The 22,743-nt window shown below is 39.9% G+C and overlaps 1 protein-coding gene across 1 annotated transcript in view; it reads left to right on the top strand.

Annotated features, from left to right (window-relative positions):
- The window catches only part of SIM1 (SIM bHLH transcription factor 1), a 67,187-nt gene extending 45,225 nt beyond the window's left edge, over positions 1 to 21,962 (top strand). Inside the window, exons 10-11 of the mRNA XM_032858203.1 lie at positions 17,609 to 18,011; positions 20,068 to 21,962. Of these exons, the coding sequence (XP_032714094.1) occupies positions 17,609 to 18,011; positions 20,068 to 20,798 (1,134 nt within the window). The 3' untranslated portion in view covers positions 20,799 to 21,962. The remainder of the gene's footprint in view (positions 1 to 17,608; positions 18,012 to 20,067) is intronic.
- The last annotated feature ends 781 nt before the right edge of the window (positions 21,963 to 22,743 follow it).

Below are 22,743 nucleotides of genomic sequence, written 5' to 3'. Positions count from 1 at the left end.
CTTTCTACAAAGGTTCTTTCTGGCCTCAAAAGTACACCAGTGACTGCTATGCCAAGAGCCTAACATCTTAAGTTCCAGAGAAGAGAAGGACGAAGGATTTTTCAAGTATAGTACTTTTATGACTATCAGGATAGACATATTCTCATTTCATGTTTATATGTAGTATGAAAACATGTAATACTTGATCAGTAACCACAAGAAAAGTTTTTAATGCATCTTTCAAATAAATGAGGTTATCTTTTCAGGAATTTTTGTACTATATAGACTTGCTTATATTTTCTGGCCATGTATAAACTTGAGATTAGTCTCCCTGTCCTACAGAAATGTCAGAAGATTATTAGAGTGGTCCTTTATGGTCTTTTAAAACCATCTTCATAAATGAAACTCTGAGTATTATTTTAGAAAAGATTCTGCCCAGTAAGAAGAGACCTCTGTGTTATGGGTTTGTTCTTTGGTTTTTACTAACTCTTATATTTAGGTAAATAACTATTATGTACACTATAATGCTAAAGGTGGGTCCTTAGGGAACCATGTGCATGGTCTTGTTGGGGAGGCAAGGCAACATTTTAGAGAGGAACTGTAAGATGTGTTCAGTCGTGGGACCTCAAGGCCACAGCTTTGGCCTTTTAGTTCTCTTGGCACATGGTTGAGTCAGGGGCACCATGTGTCCAGGATTAATGGATGGATGAGCCATGTAGGGGAGGTAGAGAAAGAAATAGGGCAAAGATGAGATTTATTAAGTTCTGGGATATATTCTTTGCCCCAGGGGGCTTACAGATTCATTGGGGGGAGATAAAAATGTAATGATAATTTTTTTAAAGAAAAAAACAAAACATAAGGAATAGCATGGAGGACATTAGGACAAGGAAGGGAAAAATGAAGGGGGAGAAATCAGAGTGGGAGATGAACCGGAAGAGACTATGGACTCTGGGAAACAAAGTGAGAGTTTTAGAAGGGAGGGGGGTGGGGGATGGGTTATCCCTGTGATGGCTATTAAGAAAGGCAGGGATTCCATGGAGCACTGGGTATTATACAGAAACAATGAATCATGGAACACTACATGTGTTCAAAACTAATGACGTACTATATGTTGACTAACATAACAGTTAAAAAAAAGAAAGCAAGAGATGAACATGGGGGAAGGGAAGGAAAAATAAAATAAGATGAAAATGGATAGGGAGGGGCACCTGGGTGGCTCAGTGGGTTAAGCCTCTGCCTTCAGCTCAGGTCATGATCCCAGGGTCCTGGGATCAAGCCCCGCATCGGGCTCTCTGCTCAGCAGGGAGCCTGCTTCTCTCTCTCTCTCTCTCTGCCTGCCTCTCTGCCTACTTGTGATCTCTGCCTGTCAAATAAATAAATAGAATCTTAAAAAAAAAAAAAAAGAAAATGGATAGGGAGGCAAACCATTTAGATGCTGAGCTCTAGGAAGCAAACTGAGGTTTGCTGGAGGGGACGTGAAGGCAGGATAGGGTATTTGGGTGATGGGCATTAAGGAGGGCATTTGATGGAATGAGCACTGGGTATTATATGTAACTGATGAATCATTAAATTCTACCCATGAAACGAATAATATAGAATATCTTAACTACTTTCAATTTAAATAGAGAATTTAAAAAAAAATAAATAATTTTTAAAAAGGATTTAAAAAAACTATAAAAAGAAAATTGAAACCCAGTGTAATATATGTGTGATAAAGGCCTGTGGTGGCCAGTGTAGTGGCATGTGCTGGGGGCTGACCTGCCCTTCCATCAGTGGATTAAAGGTTGGAGTTGGGGACTGACAGTGAGACAACCAATGGCCTTGAGGCCTAGAGACCTCACATGTCAGGGGGAGTTATCAGCAGGTGCAAATTTGTCCCTGTGTGCAAAGTTGCAGTGGGGCTATGGAATGACAGTCAATAAAGCCCTTTAGCTCATGGATGCTCCCTCAAGGACCAGACCCCATGCTTGATCTAGCAGCTGTGCTTTTTTATCTTCCAGCCCACTTACCTTTTCCCCATTGCTGGTGTCCTAGAAGTTCTCTCACTCGGAGGACTGCAATGGTACCTTAATTTTCCCTCCATTCTGGGACATTTTCCTCTACAGCTTGCCTTGTTTCCCAGATTGACCTTAAAAGAACACCAATCAAGTCAGTGCATGGAGACCTGCCTGAGCCCTAGCTGTTACTCAAGGTCACCTCTAATTGGGTCCTAAATGGCCTGAACCCCGTGATGCAGCCAGATCAGTCTGCTCACAATTTGCTGAATCCCTTATTCTTCCCTATTTCCATGCTTGTGCTTGTGCATTTATTTCTGCCTGCATTGCCTTTATTTTTCAAAATTCTGCCTATCTTCCAAGGTCTGGATTGAATGGTACTTATTTCATGAAATACAACTGGATTATATTTCCCTTTCGGATCTCTATTTAGAATAACCTACCTTCTACTGCCTCCTAGATGTGTTGTGTCTCCTCTCTTGGATTATAATCTCTTTGGAAGTAGTAACCATGTCTATTTCATATCCATCCCAACCCCACCTCAGCATCTAGGATGGTGTCTTCCACATGTTTACTCACCAAATGTTAAAGGAATGAATGAATGGATGATGATTACATTAAAAAGTGTGAGAATACTTTGTTGGTTGCCTTTAGAAATATAAAAACTCCAAGGAGGAAAAACATTTTACAAAAGAATCTATAACCTTTGTAAAGAGGCGAAAGATACACACCCAAAACAACCTGGGGATGGGTTTCACAGGTGCAGAATCCTGCAGTACAAATCAGACACCCAGGTGCTGAGGAGGAATTAGACGTGTTGCAAGAGTAAAACTTGGAATAAGCCTTCTCTGTCTCCGACTCTAGGGGCAGGAAACCATCCACACCTCAAGTGGCTTTCTGTTCTCCGTGTCTCTACTGCATCTTCAGTGCAACAATGGAGAGATGTGACAGCTGATATTTGTGTGCACACATGTGCGTGTATGTGTGTGTTGTGTGTTGATTACAAAATAATTGCATTGACATTTGAGTGTCTGTGCATGAAATGCCATTTGGCATGTCTTCTGTCTCAGAGACCCGTCTTTGTAGATCCAGCCCTAGTTCTAGGGCTCAGTTCCCCTGACCTATGGATACTTTCTAGAGCACTCTTATTGTCCTTTTAATAATCTATATGCAATTTTTGTGTTATACCTTTAGTAATATTATGCTCTATGTGGGGTAGATTGCTTCTATAAGAAAGGGGAAATTCTCTTAAAACAGTTTTTTTTTGTTTTTTTGTTTGCTGGTTTGGTTTGGTTTTTGATCCTTTGAACATAAAGGGTTTTGTGAGGGTCTTATTGCTTCGTGTTTCTTGGCCCTTGGTCCTTCTCCTCCTATTCCTCCTGTCTTTGTGTGGTTCCAGCCTCTCTGGAATAGGACATCACATTTAGACTACCTCCCATGTCTCCTTATTACTCTTTCAGTTTCTGATCATTCCTGCCAGAGCAAATCATTTTGCGTATATCCACCTCATTACCCTCTGCCCCTGGCCCTACTTAAAAACCTACAAGGGGCACCTGGGTGGGCTCAGTTGGTTAAGCATCTGCCTTCAGCTCAAGTCATGATCCCTGGGTCCTGGGATCGAGTCCCATGTCATGCTCCCTGCTCAGGGAGCAGCACCTTCCTACCACTCCCCTCCCCACCACTCATGCTCTCTTTCTCTCTCTCTCTCAAATAAATAAATAAAATCTTTAAAAAACCAAAAACTTACAGAGGCTTCTTGTTGATTATAGTATGAGGTCCAATCTGTAAATGTGGTCTAGGCTACATATCCGCTCCTGCCTGCCTTCCCTGCACTGGAGCCCACAGTGTCCTTGCAGACACCTCACTTGTGGAGCCCCTCAAATCCCATCTACCCGTAAAATCACAGCTGCAGACTACCTCTCATCCCCATAGATTCCGGGTTATAAGGCATAATTCATGTTACACACATCTGTGCCAAAACATAGGATAGTGTGAATCTGGGGGAGAGTTAGTGTCAAAAAAAAAAAAAAATGGGCACCAGGTAAAGCAGTGGTGCTAAATCAAGTGGAAAGCCTATGCTTTTGGCTTAGTGGAAGTGATAGCTAGAACGAGCAATTCTGCTCCCCAGCTGAACAGAAAGAAGGAATGACTGAATCTACCATCAAAATGTATCCAGGGGAATTTATTTGAACAAAAAATTTGTTTAATTAAAATTTATTAAAACTAAAGAGTGAAATTAAAGACAGCAATGCCCCATTTGACAGTTCATGGTGGGATTTGACCCACTCATAATGGGAACCTTCTAGAGTTAAGAATTAGATTGGATATCTTTAAGAAATTTAGATTTAACTCTTCCTTCTTTCACAATTTTTAGGAAACTCCTGTTGCATGTTATTCTGCATCGGATTGCTATGATTTTTCCAGAGAAGTCAAGGTTCTGGTATATAATGTTTAATAGTTAATGTTATTTTAATTTTTCTTATTATTTTACTGTGTTTCACTTAGCTGAAGAAGAGATGGAACCATTTTTCCGTTTACAGATTCCAATTTGAAACTGATTAACTTCTTAGAGGGCCTTTGAGCTCCAATTTCTTTTAAAAAAATTACAAATCTGATAGATCTTCTCTTTCAGCAGGCAGAAAGCAGGTAATACAGCTGCCAATCTATGTGCTTAGTTTTAGAACACTGCCAAGAGTAGCCTGGGCAATCAGTCCCTTGTCCAGACCAGACGAAGTCAGTAGAAGACCCAACAGCACTGCAATAAGGAGTTGGAGCAGGTGGCACCACCTATATCCATATCATTCATACCCATCTAATCAGCCACTTCTATGTGAAAAATCAGAGGGTGAGTTAGAGCATTGAGGAAAGGATGGAAAAGGTTCTGGCTCATGCCTGAAGCCCGTCATGGAAGAACATCACCATCAAAACTAATGTTACTGGTCCTAGAAACCCATGATTTTCCCAATGGGCCAAAGCTCTTTCTGATTGTCTATGCAAGTTGGGATATTCCTGATCATTACAGCTGCCAATGCCATGACATCAGGGGCTGAATTAAATGCTCCTTCCGTGTTCATTACCTGTTCAAAATCTTTGGTGCAATGAAAATGCCTGCAAGCCTTTAGAATCTTACCTTTGGATTTATGAAAGGATGTGATTTATGGATTTTATTTTTTGGGAACAGCACTCTCTGGTTGGAACCCCATAGGAGATTCCTTATAGAATTCCACGGGAGGAAAGCTTGCCTCAGGCCCTGGGTGCTGATTCCCTTCCAGCTGCATATCACTCTGACAGCTAATGAGATGTCAAGTATGGTTACCTTTCTGTGAGAAAAATGAGTGAAACAGATCCCAGGAACATTTCTTTAACTGTGGGGGATGGATTAAGAGAAGACCTATGACATTTCAAGCTATACTTAAGGCACATTAAAAAACTTTCCATGTTTCTCCTTCATGAAATATATCAGGGAACTTAGAGGTATGAAGGATTTCTCACCAGAATATTCTTTGAGCTAAAAATAATATGTAGATTAAAGTGAAAAATGTAGACTAAAATGTAGATTAAAGTGAAAAAACAATGTCACAATAAATAATAGTTGTAGGTAGAGCAAACCATAAAAACAATGAGAGAAATCTTGTGAACACATTTTTAAACAGTAATTATGAGAAGCTGACAATTAATACCATTTTCTAGATGAAAGAGGAAGTGACCAAAATATTTAAAATTGCGAAGAGTTGAATTTTGAGTCTATATTTGCTTTCTAATTGTTTATGGTATAAATGGACATATTTATTGCTCAGTTCTTTTGGTAAAACCATCCTTGACTCTGGGATGTGACTCAATTTTTTTTTCTTTTAAAATGCATTCTCTAATTTTTCTTGAGGAATTTTTTTAAAAGCTTAACTCTTTGAAACCTATATGTAATTCAACTGGATTTTGTAAAAAAAACCAAACAAACAAAAAACAACTCATGAGGATTCTTTTCCAATGCTAAATATTTTGCTACTTGTATATAAACTATGTTATAGTTAGCTTCTCTTAATGTGTACTCTGCACAGAATTATCCTTGGTGTTGATTAATAAGTTAATAAGTTAGAAATAAGTGATGCAAGAAATCTCTTCCTACAATTAACAGGAGTTCAGGAATGTAGAAAATAATGTCTCCTTGATACCCTCTTTGCAGTTTCAGTTACTGATGACTTCTAGGTAGTATAATTTTTCAAGTTAGAAATGGACTCTGTTATTTCACTGCTGTTCTGTTACATTATCACAGGCACGTGTTTTCACTCAGCTTCTCAGATTAGCAAAATTAACCTGCATAATTGTTTTTTAAAAATGCATTCGATTTGATGTTGGTTTTTCTCTTACCCTTCTGTTATCCTTGAGAAAACCCCTGGCAATCTCCAATTTGTGTGAGCCAAAGTCATTCTTCATCGTAAACACAACTCCCGTTTAAGGGAAGCATCCCCGGCAGTGGGGGTTATTTTAATGGGCACGCTGTATTACTTTAATCTAACCCTTTTACCATCTGTTCTTCCCGTAACAGTGAATGAAAAAAAAAAAAAGAACATATTTTATGTTTCAGGGTTACATTAGTAAAAAGTAAGATAAAAGTGATTTAAAAGCATGCATATGTTCTTAGTCCAATGCAGTCCGCATCTGTGATGTTTTTTCTCATGGTTCAGACACAAATCAAGACGAAAGCTGCTCATGCCTGATAGAGTGAAAGTTTTTCATGGAAAACAGGACTTTGCCATAAGAGGGTCTCTCTCTATGTTTTACAGCTAAAAATGATAAAAACTTCAATGAGCTGCCAGGATAAAAATAGATAACTGTAACTTCTATTGTTGGAACATCTGGCATTTGTCTTAAGCTGGGTGGTTGTTGCCACCTCCAGAGGAGTGCAGAGCACCTGCCTGGAGCATTCTGTTGAGGCAGGAATGAACCTCGTGACTGTTGCTGAAGGCAGACTCTCTGTGAGTGCAGTCGTGGTGGAAGAAGGTTTCTGCGATCGGAGAACATCACCCAAGCGTGTGGGGAGATAGTTTACTGTAGTGTAGGGTTTGGAGAAAGCCTCCTTTGTGAAAACACGCTTGGGGACCTGGCGTCCAATACTGCTTAGAGAGTAGGACGCTGTTGTCCTTGGTATCTAAGTACACACGCCTAGGTGAGTCTGGGGAACCGGAAGGAGCAAGGGCTCTGGAATTGAATCTCTCCTCTGAAACCTAAGTCATGTGACCTCGGGGTAATTTTTTTGCTTGTTTGTTGAGCTTCACTTGCCGCATCTGTAAAGGGATTAATAATACTTTTTAAAACTTTAATTTAATTTTTAAAAAAGATTTTATTTATTTATTTGACAGAGAGACAACGAGAGAGGGAGCAGAAGCAGGGGGAGTGGGGAGAGGGAGAAGCAGGCTTCCCGCTGAGCATGGAGCCTGATGCGGGGCTTGATCCCAGGACCCTGGGATCATGACCTAGGCTGAAGGCAGAAGCTTAATGACTGAGACACCCAGGTGCCCCCAATAATACTTTAAAGATGCTGACACTTAATAAGATGATGTCTGTGGGCTCTCAACATAGTGATTAGCGCAGAGCAAGTATTTGGTAATGGTAGCTATTGTGGTTGTTTTGGGTGTTAGTTAGCATATGCCAATCATATAGTCCATTGCCTCTTAATCAGTCATAAAGTCCTGTTTACCTTCCCAAGCAACTACAGTGTTTAGAGAGAGGGAGAAATGGCTCCGTTCTTTGAACTCCTAAACTATATGGGTTTTCTCTCTATTCAGGCCAATGCCATTTTCTAACTTGTATTATTAAAGTTATCTTCTGTGCACTGTTTATGTTCTGTTCACTGGTGTGAAGGTGAAGCTGTGTTTCTCAGATCACCAGGTATACTGCTTTGCAAATAGTAGCCACTCAATAAACATTAGACTGAATCACAGGATGAATTATTACAAAAAGTTCCCATTGGATGCATATTAGGCCCCTGCTGATGGTTGAGACCTGTAACCAGATGAGGCAGCAGTGCCTCCTGAAAGGGATGATGCTTTTGTGAACTGAATCCCAAAGGGAAGCTGGAGATGTGGATGTCGCTGACATCTATTTCTGGCAGTCATCCAAGCTCTTTGCCTGCCAGCTTTAGCCCACCTTTGGTGGGTGGCATTTGGTTTCATATTTCATGAGAACAAGGGCATCTTTCATCTGACTTATTTTTTAATTTGCCAACATGAATGCCTGTTTTGAAAATTAAATTTTAAATAAGAAATAGGGATAAATTAAGGTGCAGAATATTCAGGATGACAACGTATTTTCTACGGAAGAGAAACAGAGGTTTCAGCAAAATAAACCAAAAATTAATTTTCAGTGAACTTTCTTTGATGGATGTAACCTAATTAAAATAGGGAATTAAATCGTTCAGTTTCTTAGCATTAAATATAGGAGAAAGCACCCTTACCTTTTCAAAGAATAGCAGATGTTCTATAGATCCTAAAACATTATTGTTTTCCTTGAAATTAGTATGGATGTCAACAGTTGCTGGAAGAATCATCTAGAGGGCTTACATGTATTCTAATCTATCACGATTCCCATTCTCTCTCCACCCTCAAAACACATCTTTGAGGCTTTTTAAAAAAAATTATTATATTCAGTTAGCCAACATATATAGTACATCACTAGTTGTTTTTTTTTAAATATTGTATTTATGTATTTGACAGAGATCACAAGTAGGCAGAGGCAGGCAGAGGGAGAGGGGGAAGCAGGTTCCCTGCTGAGCAGAGAGTCTGATGCAGGACTCGATCCCAAGACCCTGAGACCATGACCTGAGCCAAAAACAGAGGTTTTAACCCACTGAGCCACCCAGGAACCCCACATCACTAGTTTTTGATGTAATTTTCAACGATTCATTAGTTCCGTATAACACCCAGTGCTCATCAATTAAAGCTTAAGCATTAAGAACCAGTGGTATCGAAGTGCATTTCAGCTTTGAAAATCAGATATTTGGAAGAAAAGGCCCTAGTATTCAGATGATTGGCCAGTGGCCTGATTTCTTTTTGCAGTCGGAAGGCTAATTTCTTTATCCTTTAATATGTATGTTTTATCTCTTTCATACCTATAGGGTGGGACTGAAAAATAAGACCTCTAGATAATACAGTCTGGGGAAAAAATAGTTTTTACAAGATGGTGATATGAACCATTCCTGCTTACCCAAGTGAAAGTTATTAATTAAGGGCATTTACTTTATACATATGTATCTGTAACATGTTTGCATTTTTAAGAGTGCTTTGCTGTATATTATTTATTTGATCCTCGTTGCAATCCCACACTGTTGATAGTCTGTTCCCATTCTGCAGATGGGAAAATCAAGACCCAAGGAACGTGGTCTTTTTTACAAGTCACAAAGTAGTGCAGAGGTTTGCTACTGCATAATCGCATGAGAGTAAACCAGGGTCCTCCCATATTTGAGTCCAATGTTGTTTCTACTGGAATCCCTAATGGATAAATTAAAATTACATTTTTATGTACAAAATATTAATAATCAGGAATAAAAACAAAGATATTTATATAACTAAGTTACAGGTTCTTGGGTCAAGTTCCCATTTCTTCAGAAAAATATTTTCATTTAATGGCTTTGTCTCTATTCTACAAATAAGGTATCAGTGTACTCAATGGCTTTTTTGATTTTAAAATATTTTGAAATGTTTTCATATATAAAGGAAGGAAGCAAGAATAGGAAATTATTCCTGTATACTAAACCTAGGTTCACCAGGACTTAACATTTTGCTGTATTTGCTTTATTTTCATTGTCTCTTTTCCTCGCCATCTTCTGCATTATTTTTTTCTAAATCATCTCATAATAGGTTCCATATATGATGTCTCTTTACATAAGCCTTAATACTGTAATGTGTATTGCTTGGTCTAATGATTCTTTAGAATAAGGAACTTGAAGGGTTTAAAAAAAAATTAAGATTTATTTATTTATTTTAGAGAAAGAGAGTGAGTGGAGGAGAGGGGCAGAAGGAGAGGGGGAGAGAATTGTCACGCAGATTCCCCATTGAGTGAGGAGCCCCATTCAGGACCAGGACCCTGAGATCATGACCTAGGCCACAATCAAGAGTCAGTCGCTCAACTGACTGAGCTACCCAGGTGCCGTGGAAATCTGCGGTTTTTCTTAAGAATTGCCAAATTGTAAATGAAACAAGTTGGGATTGGGAGGGAGACAAACCATAAGTGACTCTTAATCTCACAAAACAAACTGAGGGTTGCTGGGCAGAGGGGGTTGGGGGGGGTATGGACATTGGGTAGGGTATGTGCTATGGTGAGTGCTGTGAAGTGTGTAAACGTGGAGATTCACAGACCTGTACCCCTGGGGGAAAAAATCTATATATATATATGTTTATAAAAAATAAAGTTATATAAAAAAAAAAAAAAGAATTGCCAAATTGGGGCACCTGGGTGGCTCAGTGGGTTAAAGCCTTTGCCTTTGGCTCAGGTCATGGTCCCAGGGTTCTGGGATTGAGCCCTGCATCGGGCTCTCTGCTCGGCAGGGAGCCTGCTTCCCCCTCTTTCTCTGCCTGCCTCTCTGCCTACTTGTGATCTCTCTCTCTCTGTCAAATAAATAAATAAATAAAATATTAAAAAAAAAAAAGAATTGCCAAATTATCCTCTGTGGAGGTTGTATCCATTTGTATTCCTGCCAGCAACATGGCAGGGAGCATGCCTGCTTCCCACAGTCTGCCTGACAGTGTATAGCCAAGCTTCTGAAATTTTGCTAATCTGATGGCCCAGATGGAATATCAGTGCTGCTTTAATTTGCATTTATTTTATTAAGAAATTATCTTTTCATAGGAGTTATTTTAGGAGTTAGTTTAGGATTTATTTTTAAATTTTTTGTGGATAGTCAATGTATATTTTTTGATCATTTTTCATTGTGCTTTCTTTTTTTTTTGTCTTTCTAGCTTTTGAATTGAGAATTGAACTTTTTATTCTTTCATTTTTATTATTTTAAGTGTCTAAAGCTGTGTATACTATAAATCCAGACATGTAATATCTTCATTATCTTTTTCCCAGAAAATCTATAGTTTATGTTTGCATTTACTTATTTTCCCCAAGAGTTGTTTAATAGTTTGAGGGGTTTATTTTCGGTGAGAGAGTCTTATAAAAATTGTTTTTAATTTCTGTTTTTTATTCATTGTTGTCAGAGTATCAGTTATAATATTTATACTTTGTAAAGTTACCTGAGGCTCTCTTTGTGACCTACTATTTGATTAATTTTGATGATTAGTCATGTACACTAAGGTTCATCCTTTATTATCAATATGCAAAGTTTGATTGATAGCCCTAAAATTTAACTGTTTTTTTTTTTTAAGTCTTCTGTGGTCTTTTTTTTTTAATTGACTTTACTTATTTTATACTGAGAGTGGTTTCTTAGTCTCCTATTTCTCCTTGCATCTTCTCTAGTTTTTCTATGCATACGTGGTATTGATGTGTTATATGAGTCATAGACAGAAAGACATAAAGAAAGAGTGGTTTTAAGCAGGAGAGTGGATAAGAGTGTCAGAAAGATCTGTGAGGTGGCTAGGTTCTGGGAATACCTAGTGTTAGGGAAGTCCAGGGGTTCCTGGGATTCATTTCTTTTTCCTTTGACAGAAAGTTGAGTGGTGGTTTCCAGGGGCTTGAGGGAGGGGAGAATGGGGGGTAATTGTTTGATGGGTATAGAGTTTTAGTTTTGCAGGACACAGAGTTCTGGAGATGGATGGGTGCTGATGGTTGCACAGGAATGTGAATGTGTTAACTGCCACTGAAATGTATGCTTAAAAATGGGTAAGACAAAAAATTTTATGTGCATTTTACCACAGTTAAAATTTTAAAAAGAAAGAGCACAGTAACAAAGAGGACCAGAGGGGCCTCTGGGAGGATCAGTCTGTTAAGCGTCCAACTCTTGGTTTTGGCGCGGGTCACGAACTCAGGATCGTGGGATCCAGCCCTGAGCTCAGCTCTGAGTCTGCTTGAGACTCTCTCTTTCCCTCTGCCCCTCCTGCTTGTGCTTTCTTTCTATCTCTCTCTCTCAAATAAATAAATAAATCTTAGGGGAAAAAAGAGAACTAGGATGTGGAAAAAAAAAGGTACTGTTCTAGACATTTGTGGATAGGTTTTTGTGTGAATATAATTTTCCTTTATCTGAAAAATGTCCAGGATTGCTTATGGTAGTTGTATGTTTAGTGTTAGTTTTTGTTTGTTTGCTTGTTTGTTTGTTTGTTTTTAGAAACTACCAGACTATTTTCCAGGGCAGATGTACAATTTAACATTCCCATCAACAATGTATGGATGATCCGATTTTCCTACATTTTTGTCAGCATACATTGTCACTATTTTTTTTAATTTAAATTTTTATTTTTTTAACTTTTTTTTTTAAAGATTTTGTTTACTTATTTGAGAGAGAGAATGAGAGAGAGAGTATGAGAAGAGGGAGTGTCAGAGGGAGAAGCAGACTCCCTGCCAAGCAGGGAGCCTGATGCGGGACTCGATCCTTGGACTCCAGGATCATGACCTGAGCTGAAGGCAGTCACTTAACCAACTGAGCCGCCAAGGAGCCCAGTTGTTGTCACTATTTTTAATTTTAGCCAGTTTAATAGGTATATAGTGATATTTCATTGTGGTTTTAATTTGCATCTCCCTAATTGCTAATGATATTGAACATCTTTTCATGTGATTGTCATCTTATTATCTACTTGGTGAAATGTCTCTTCAGGTCTTTTGCCCCCTTTTTTTAATTATTGAGTTTTGAGAGTTCTTTATATTCTAGATTCTAGTCCTTTTGTTGGGTATGTGGTTTTGAAATGTTTTCTCCTAGTCTAAAGCTTTTCTTTTCATCCTCTTAACAAAATCTTTTACAAAGCTAAAGTTTTCAATTTTGATCAAGTCCAATTTACCAAAAAGTTTTTAAATGCACGTGTTTTGGTATCAAGTCTAAAAAATCTTTACCTAGTCCCGGATTTTAAAGATTTTCTTCTGTTTGTTATTTTATAAAAGTTTTACAATTTTATATTTCTATTTTTTAAGTTTTTTATATATTTATATTTTATATTTAAGTCTGTGATCCACTGGAGTTAATTTTTATATAAGGTATGAGACCTGGGTTGAGGTTCATTTTATTTTTGCCTGTAGATGTCCAATTATTTCAGCAACCATTTGTTGAGAAGTCTGTCTTTCCTCTGTTGAATTGTTTTTGCACCTTTGTAAAAAATTGGTTGGGCGTATTTGTATGGTTTCCTTTATGGGTTCTGTATTCTGTTTTATTGATCTGTACATGTATTTCTCCATCAATACCACACAGTTATGATGGTAAGTCTTGAAGTTGATTTTCTCTTTCATTATATTCTTCTTTTTCAAATTGTTCTGACAATTCTAGTTCCTTTGCCTCTACATAAACACTATGTATGTATTGAGCCTTTTCTATCTTCTTTCAACTACTTTGACCTTTTAATTTTCTCTACCCAATTTTTGTATCCTTACATGTTTTCCAACTTATCTTCAATTTCCCTCATTAAATGTTCATTCAAATCTATACTTTTCTTCACAACTTGCAACTTATTCTTCACTTATTCAATTTCTGTGTGTTTGGTCAGTTTTCATTGCCTTTTTTCCTCTTTTGTTGTTGTTGTTGTTGTTAGGTGGGGTTTTGGGGTCCATCGCTTAGTTTTAACATTTCTGGTTCTGAGCATGTGTGCCCAAGTACATCGCGTGTGCTTATTTTAGGTTGGTGTGTTGTTTTACAACTTTCCTTTGTGACATAGTTGGTTATTTGATGAGAATTTTTATCAGCTGAGATGATCGTGTTTCCATTTCATGTTTTGTTTTCCTACAGAAGTTTTATAGAGAGTTTAATTTTTTCCCCTACTCCTTAGCATTTCATGGGTTGAGTTACTATTTAAAAAGGACCCTATCTTATCAATATTGTGAAATACAGTTGTGTAAATAGATGACGACAGTGGTAGAGAGGAAAGAAGGGATTCTCCTGTCTTTTTTTTTTTTTTCTTTTCTATTTTCTGGATCCCTAGTTTCCCCCTTTCCTCCTTTCCTTTCACTGCTATCTCCTTTCGGACACAAGGCATTCTCAATTTACATTTTTCTCTTATGAAAACGATACTTGTCCCAGTCTGCTGCCTTAGATTTTGTTTGATTTTGAGCCCTTTCCCTGTGGCCAGTATGGTGAACTACCAGATACTGACTTCTGTTCTTATTTTGGCACTTACTTGTGATGTATTTTTTCTTTCTATGGACAATTTTGTCTGTTTTGCCTTTGTCCTAAACTCACTCTCTCTCTCTTTCTCTCAGACTTCTTTCTTTCTCTCTTCTCTGGTTGACATCTCACTCTCGGAGTTTCTTATACCTGCCCTTACCCTGCTCTCTGGACCCACAGGTTCATAGTGTTTGCTGTTTGACTTTTTATTTTTATTTTTTATAAATTGAAATTTAGCATACTCTCTCCCTCTCAGTAATGCCGATAGCATGGGTCATGGGTGATTCCGTTTGTGCTCTTTGTTCTAGGGGTAGTATTTGTGAAGAGGTACACATTCAAATGGCTGTCATTATCCTGTCAGAAGCCTCTAGAATATGATAATTTATTGACCAAAAGGCATCATGTAGTCCCTATAAAACTTGTGCTTTAAGGGGACACTTGGGGGAACATTTACATAATAGTAAAATAAAACTTACATAACAACTTTCTTTTTATAACCATGACAATAAAAATTCCTGGACTTGGATTATAGTTCTAAGTAATTTATCTCCTTTAAATCAGTAAAATATAAGGACAGGCACAGGAATCCTATGTTTTAACACTAGAAAGGATACTGAATAATGATTCTATCATGTAGAATGTTAAAGCTGAAAGAAAAGTTAGAGAGCATCTAACCTAATCCAATATATCATTTATGGGGGAGCCTAAGAAAGGTAAAGTAATTTGCCCAAGGTTACCCTAAGAGTTACTAGCAGGGGTGGACCTGGAATCAGGTTCTCTTGGTTCCCTGTACCTATTTCCTCTTCCATTAAATGGCACCCATTCTGGTTTTGCCTTTGATAAGTTAAGTATCTTCATGAGCCTTTTCCTGTTGGGACAAAAGAAATTAAATTACTTGCCCAAGGTTGTATATGTAGTAAGCAGCAAAGGTAGGTGTGAGGAAGATCTCACACCTCATGCAGCACCCACTGAGTGTATGGCACGTTCTGCATGTACTGGCCGCCTGCCTTCCTTTCTGCTCTCTCTCTTCCCTCTATGACTTGACAAACACCTGAAATTTTTCAGATCAATGTGTGGGTCTCTAGGGTTCTCACCAGAGTTTACATCCAGTGCCATTCATTTTAAAGGGGTGAATGTGGCTCAGAGGATTGATGATACACGCAGGTGCAGGTTTACAGGTCTTGAAAAACAAAGGTTTGCATCTAGGCTTTTGCTCTCTACCGATCTTCTTGGTCTAACTCAACCACCCAACTTCCGCCTGCTTCAAGGACAGTGTACTTGCTGTCATAGTTTCCTGACTATTGACAAGAGGCTTATCCGTCAAATTCTTCTTTGGGTGCTCTTGAAACATGTACCTCATGTATGCCTGGGTTGCCTTGTGTTGAATTTTCTTTGTGAGTGAAGGACAGAATGTTCTTCTGTGCTGCGCCAATAGCACTTTCCCATACACACTCAGGGAAAGCTTTTTCCCCTCTCAACAAGGCTCAAAAGTCTTGACTGGAGTACTTCAGAAATAGGCCTGGTTTATACTTTTATCAAAACAAGAAGAGTCTGGGCAATTCCTAGCTTGGAAAAGCACTGAGGATCTGAAATTTTCCTAGGCAGGTGCACAAATGGTGTTACCAAAGGGCAAATGTATGGCACTCTGACTCCCCCTCAATAAAGAAAGGGGTACCAACATTCCCTCAGTGAAAGTGAAGGTGGTGTCTCATAAAATGAGAGCCCAGTATTCATGGGGAGAAAAGGCTGACGGCAGATGGAAGTGTGATGTAGGGAAATGGTACTTTGGGTGCCTTGTGGTTCTTCAGGGAAAGAAGTTGCATTTACTATTTTTTTTTTTCTTGGTGGCATATGCTGATAGTCCATATGTACCCTTGGAAAATAATTAAAGTAATAATGAGGTATGGTAACAGAAAGATCTCGAGCTTGGAATTTGTGTAGAACTCCTTCCTGATCATGCTGTGTTATTAGCAGACTTCGGGGTTCCCCCAGAACCTCTGTACCGCATCTCTCTGGCTCCAAGAGCCCCTAGCCAGAACTGCCTGAATTTCTCCTGGGCCCCCCACAGCACCACACATCCATCCCTCTTTCTCCCGGGATAAGAAAAAAAATGTAATGGACTCATATTTTGGTTCTAGAGACTATATTTTGGTTCCTGCTTCTTTTCTGGGAATGTCTCTAACACTGGATCCTTTTCTCTCTCCTCTCTTCCTTGACAGTGTTTTCTCTGTAAAACATGGTTGGAGGGCAGGCTTTGAGCCGGATGGACCGCAGGTGGCCGTTCCATCTTATTAGAACACTCAGTGATTCAGTTTTCCCATCTGTAAAATGGAGCCCTGTTACTGCCCAGGGGGTTGTGAGGATTCAGTGATAGAATGTACGTACCATGATTAGCAACCGCCAGACACACTGTAAAGTCTCAATAAATGGCACCTATGATTGTCAGAACAGGTAACCGCTGTATGGGACCTAGACTTGTGTTTAGCTTTGTGTAACCAAAAACTGGTAGAAACTATATTATTAATTTGAGTGGCTCATGAGGAACTTCCAGCTGAGCATATCTCCTAGGGAGGTCTGCCAAACCTCTGGCATTTTCTTTCAGTGCCAGATTAGATAGCTGACAGCAGATGAACGGTATGACTCCCAACGAGGCACAGTATTGTGCGGCTGTTTTATTCTGAGGATCCCATGCATACTTGGAGTTTTACCTAGGAAAGCAAGAAATGCCTCCTAGTGACTGGCTTCAGCCCATATGCGCCAGTCTTTTTAAAAAGTTATATTGCCATGGAATTAGTTAAGCCTTCATTAGCTGTCCGAGCATGTATCCAGCATGGCCCTCGGGGAGTTCACAGGCCAGTGTGAAGAGTGAAGGTACAGCACTTTGGGCCTTATTTTTCTTTTGTTTTTAAATTAAGAAAAAAAAAAAATCTGAACGGCGAATGGGAACGATATATGGAGCTTTCTTGGGCTCTCCCTCTGGCAATACCATGCGGGAAAGGATGAAGGACTTGGGTTTGAATTTTGACTCTGCCACCTGCTCCCCTGTGGCCTTGAGCAAATCATTTTCTCTCTTGGGCCTTAGTTTCTCTATTCATGCAATGGGTCACTAATATCTTCGTTAAAGGGTTGATAGAAGAACGAGGTGAGGTCACTCACGTGAAGCCCGTCTGCTGTGCCTGGTGTTTAGTTCCTTCATCCCTGACATTACCTCATTTACCTCCTGCGTGACTAATTAAGTGATTCCCAGTGCCCAGTGTGGGGCCAGAGTTTGTAGAGTTTATTTTGGTGCCTTGAAGCCCAACATGACCTTCATGGTGTATGGCTGAGTAAAAAGGCCTTCTCCCCCCCACCTTTTTTTTTTTTTTTTTGAAATGTACTTTTTTCATTCTCTTGGTTTCAGTATTCAGGATTTCACACGGAAAGATCTGAGTCTGATCACGACAGCCAGTGGGGTGGAAGTCCGCTGACCGACACGGCCTCGCCTCAGCTCCTGGACCCCGCGGAGAGACCGGGCTCCCAGCACGACGCGTCGTGCGCCTACAGACAGTTCTCTGACCGCAGCTCTCTCTGCTACGGCTTTGCGCTGGACCATTCCAGGCTGGTGGAGGAGAGGCATTTCCACACGCAGGCCTGCGAGGGAGGCCGGTGTGAGGCAGGCAGGTACTTCCTGGGAACGCCGCAGGCCGGGAGGGAGCCCTGGTGGGGCTCTCGCGCGGCCTTGCCCCTCACCAAGTCTTCCCCAGAGAGCAGAGAAGCCTATGAAAACAGCATGCCTCACATCGCTTCCATCCACAGGATCCACGGTAAGGGCAGCTGAAATGAGTCCTGAGCTGGCAGCATTGGGCCCCTGGGCTGGTTTCTGAGATTCTAGGTTTGACGCCGCAGGGACTGACCCGGCGGTTTTCTCCTTTGAACTGATAAATCCGGAACTGGCATCAGTGGGCTTTTACAAGGGGCAGCCGCTCTTTTTAAGTGTATGAATCTTGCTCATGCTTGCCAGGTGCATTTATTTTTGGCATGTGAGTAAAAATGATTCCCAGTGTAAACATCATAAAAACTGTAGAAATTAAGTGAAAGTCAAATATTGAGTAAGTCTGTTGAACGTGGAATATGTATGTGTTTAAATTTCTTGCGTATGATTTTCTTCTGTATTCTGATGCTTCAAAAGTAGACCTCTGTAGTTTTGGGGCTCATCAGCAGTGCTTCTCAATGAGGCCACCACTGACCTCCTGGGGAGTCCAGGCTTTGCTGTACGGTCTGTCGCTCACTTCACAGGTGGTTGAACGCTCTGCTGGGCATTAAATATGGTAACCACCCCCTCCTGCATTATTATGAAAACCCTTAGTGTCTTCTGTGGGTGAAAGATGGAATGATATACAGAACCCATGGAAATTTTCACCCTGGGATTATTGTGCAGTTTTACGACCACATAGAAACGGGCACTGTGGTGGAAGCTTTTAGGGTCACTAACGCTCTTTTTTGTTCATTTCAAAGTAAACTGGTGAGGGAGAGCCCGCTCTGTCCATTCCAGGCTTGGGCCCGGACAGGTCTCTGACACCCTCCCTGTTTCATTAAAAGTCAGTGACATTAAGGTTGATCTAACAGGGTAATATTACCCTTCTGGCTGGGTCTTTAGGGTGGGAAACGCGCTGAACAATGTTGTCATTCACCCGTAGTCTCTGTCAAACACCACCCAGGCACTGACGGCCTTCCACGAAGGATTTTCATTTGTTTCTGTTTTTGCTTTTTATTTTTCTGCTTTTGCTTTGAGTTTCTCTAGTGTGGTAGACTGGTCATGGAAACCCAGGGCAAAGGGCAATTGCTTGCCAAAGAATGGAGTGAAGCGAAAATCCTGGCTTAACCTACATGGTCTGGAAGAAAATATTAGAAATAAAATAAGAAGAAAGAGGAAAAGGAAAGCAATGAACAGTGTGATCCAGGGCTTCTCTTCTGCATTAAGCAGTTTACAGCTTTCATATGTCCCTTCCTGCTTTTCTTTTCCCCTTTTATATTGACTTCACACTGCTTTAAGAATAATGTAGCTTATGGAATATATTTTGGATGCATTGTTCCTGTATTAGATCTCTCTCTGGGGTTCAGAACAGATTGCTATTAACATTTTAAATATTTATTTGTTCTTTACCTTACTTCAGAAACTAAGATACCAGAGTTACTGTATGAGTATATGTGAAACTGAGATTTTTATCTCTAGATTTGAAGAGACAATATTTATATTTTTGATTGGGACAAGATATCTATATCCATGCATGCATATACACATATCTGTACTTATGAATATATATGTATTTATCTAACCCTCAAATGGTTTTAAAACTAACATTAGAGCTTTATTGTAATTCTACTTAGGATACACTTAATGATTTTAACATTTTAGATGATTTATTTGGAATTGGGAAGGTAGTTCAGTCTCTATCATCATCTTCCTCAAACTCAATGGAAAGCATTTTCTAAGCATAACATTTCTCTAGAAAGTCTCATCAACCAAATGTTATGTATGCATTTTTCTTTTATTATTTGCAGTCAGACAGGTCCAACGATATGCATACATGGAGAAGTATAAACACTCATATCATTTTGTTAATTGGCCTCTAGGACCCATGGGCAAGGTTTACTTTCTAAAAAACTTGTGATAAACTTCATCTGCACTTAAAAGCCACTGAAAACTACGAATGCCAGTACAATACATTGACGCTTTGTCATGCGAGCCCATGTCTGTTTCAAATATTGGTGCATACATTTAAAATGAAAGATGAAGTTTTCTTTTAATAGGAAAAAGAAACACACAGTTTTGGGGGTCAATTTTGAGAACACTTACTTTTTCCTTTTTCTAATTTCTAGGGCGAGGTCATTGGGATGAAGATAGTGTGGTCAGTTCTCCAGACCCTGGGTCTGCCAGCGAATCAGGTGACCGATACCGCACTGAGCAGTATCAAAGTAGCCCACACGAACCTAGCAAAATTGAAACTCTGATAAGAGCCACCCAGCAAATGATTAAAGAAGAAGAGAACAGATTGCAGCTAAGGAAGGCCCCCCCAGACCAACTGGCTTCCATTAATGGAGCTGGGAAAAAACACTCCCTCTGTTTTGCAAACTACCAACAGCCCCCGCCAGCAGGGGAGGTCTGCCACAGCTCGGCTCTTGCCAACACTTCACCGTGTGACCACATCCAGCAGAGAGAGGGAAAGATGCTGAGCCCCCACGAAAATGACTATGACAACAGTCCCACTGCACTGTCTCGAATAAGTAGTCCCAATTCGGATCGCATTTCAAAATCCAGTTTGATCTTAGCTAAAGACTATCTACATTCGGATACGTCTCCACATCAGACAGCAGGAGACCATCCTGCCGTCTCGCCAAACTGCTTTGGTTCTCACCGGCAGTATTTTGATAAGCACGCTTACACATTAACTGGATATGCCCTGGAGCACTTATATGACAGTGAAACCATTAGAAACTATTCCTTGGGCTGTAATGGCTCACACTTTGATGTCACTTCCCATCTAAGGATGCAGCCAGACCCGGCACAAGGACACAAGGGAACATCTGTTATAATAACCAATGGAAGCTGATGTTTTTCTAAAATATTTTGTTCTTTAAGGCTCTCTGAAACATATTTATAGTTTAATGCCCCGTTACCAGCATTTACTATGCCACAGATGGTTACAGAGGATAATTTAAGTTACTGGATATTTGACATGTGTTCCTGCAAAATCAAAGAGCACTAGCATTCAGGGTTACACGCAGATAATGGAGTTAAATGAATACATAAATTGCCCCTCTAAATTATATGGGAACCAGAATAGATAAAGTTTGATTTGAGAAGTACTCGTGTAGATTAAATGAGCATATATATCACATTAAAGGACTGGTAGAAGACAGCATTGCACTGTGATGCTCCAGTAAACCTCACACACACGGACCACCCTCCACACACTGCTGTGTACACTTTACATGCAGAAATGTTGACTGTATACCTTAAATACAACCCAAATGGGTAAGTTTTCTTAACCCTAGCATATTAAGCTTATTGAAGAAATTTCCATTCCTAAAATAACTGAGAGAAAGAGAGAGAGCTACATCTTGTAAAGTGGTTTCTTGGTTGTGATTTCAACCAGTCAGCCCATTTGGTTCAGGCATAAATTAGGGAAATGGTTCCGGGTATGGTACAAGAATGAGTTTTCCACCTGGTATCCATTATAAGCAATCAGGAAGTGGTGATTTTTCACCTTACTTTTGAGTTAGATGAGGAACAGGATCACACTGACATAGCAGTAAGGGTTTTCTAAGTAAAAGGACTAAGATGTTGAGACACACATCGAAAACCTGGTGTGCCCAATTGGAAATAGTTTAGGAAAGATGGAAAGGCCAGAGACAGAGAGAAATGAAATGATATCTCAACACAAAAATTTAAGCCTCTAAATACGTAATCAATATATTTGAGGCTATAAAACCAACCAAATAAAAGACTCAAACCAATTCACCAAGCAAAAAAAGGCTGATAAGTACAAAAAAGAACTAAGGAAAGCCAGTGGAGGGCTACATGGTGGCAGTGTGAACGAGAACATTTCAGAGCACAGATGTGCAAATGCGACAACATGTGGAAAGCCTCAGGGAGAGCCCAAGATAAAAGCTTGGGCTGATGGACAGGTGGCCAAAAGGGTAAGAGTCACTTCAAATGAAGGAACACTCAAAGCGCTCATTTCCCCTATTGTCTGTGAACGACGGAAACAACAAACTTGGTCTTAAGTTCGTGCGGTATGGTAGAAAAACCAGCAGACTTGAATGCAAGATCTCTGGGTTCCAGTCCTCGCCCTGCCTGTGAGTGAGTTTGGGAATATCGATGTATCACTCACTGTGCCTGGGCCCTACTTTTTTTGTCTGTATGGACCTTCTGACGTGCCCTGGTTCTGTGGATCATCGGTGCGGCAGAATTACAGTTGTTGACCTGTTAGCTCTCCACTGTCAGTTGTCAAGACCATCATTCTGGCTTGTCTGCACTCCTGCAGAGGTCCAGGTTCTTTGTAAATTCAGCAGGTGCATGGGTTCTTTTAGGCATGTGTAGTTATAGTCAACTTTCTGGTCCAGCCAGAATGTGGATGGTAAAAACTGGTGAGGGAATAGGAAAACAAGGACGATTTATTTCATGCACTAGTCTCTAGTGATCAAGGCAAAGTTAAATCATGCAAGTGATTAGAGAAGTTTCTTAGGCAGTATTTCCTAGGCGTCCCATGCCTGCAACCCTTGCCATCTGCAAGGAGGGGAATGTATTGGAAGAAATGGACTCATGATTTTGAAGACAGAACATGACACTGACCACTCAGGGATTAGTACTCTAGTTTCATCATTTAACACAGTTATTTGGCAGTTTATAGGTAGGCGACAATCTGAATGATGATAATCTGAGAGATGAAGAGGGGGTCATTTGTATATGACAACAGAGGTGACATGAAATTAAGTATTTCTTGGGTATGACATAGCAACATTTGTGTCATAAAGGGAAAAAGTGTAAGTGAG

The sequence above is a fragment of the Lontra canadensis genome, unplaced genomic scaffold, assembly GCF_010015895.1.
Source record: "Lontra canadensis isolate GAN:19392208 unplaced genomic scaffold, GSC_riverotter_1.0 scaffold14, whole genome shotgun sequence".
Taxonomy (NCBI): domain Eukaryota; kingdom Metazoa; phylum Chordata; class Mammalia; order Carnivora; family Mustelidae; genus Lontra; species Lontra canadensis.
Note: the sequence above shows the minus strand (reverse complement) of the source record. Positions and strands in the feature narration are given on the sequence as shown.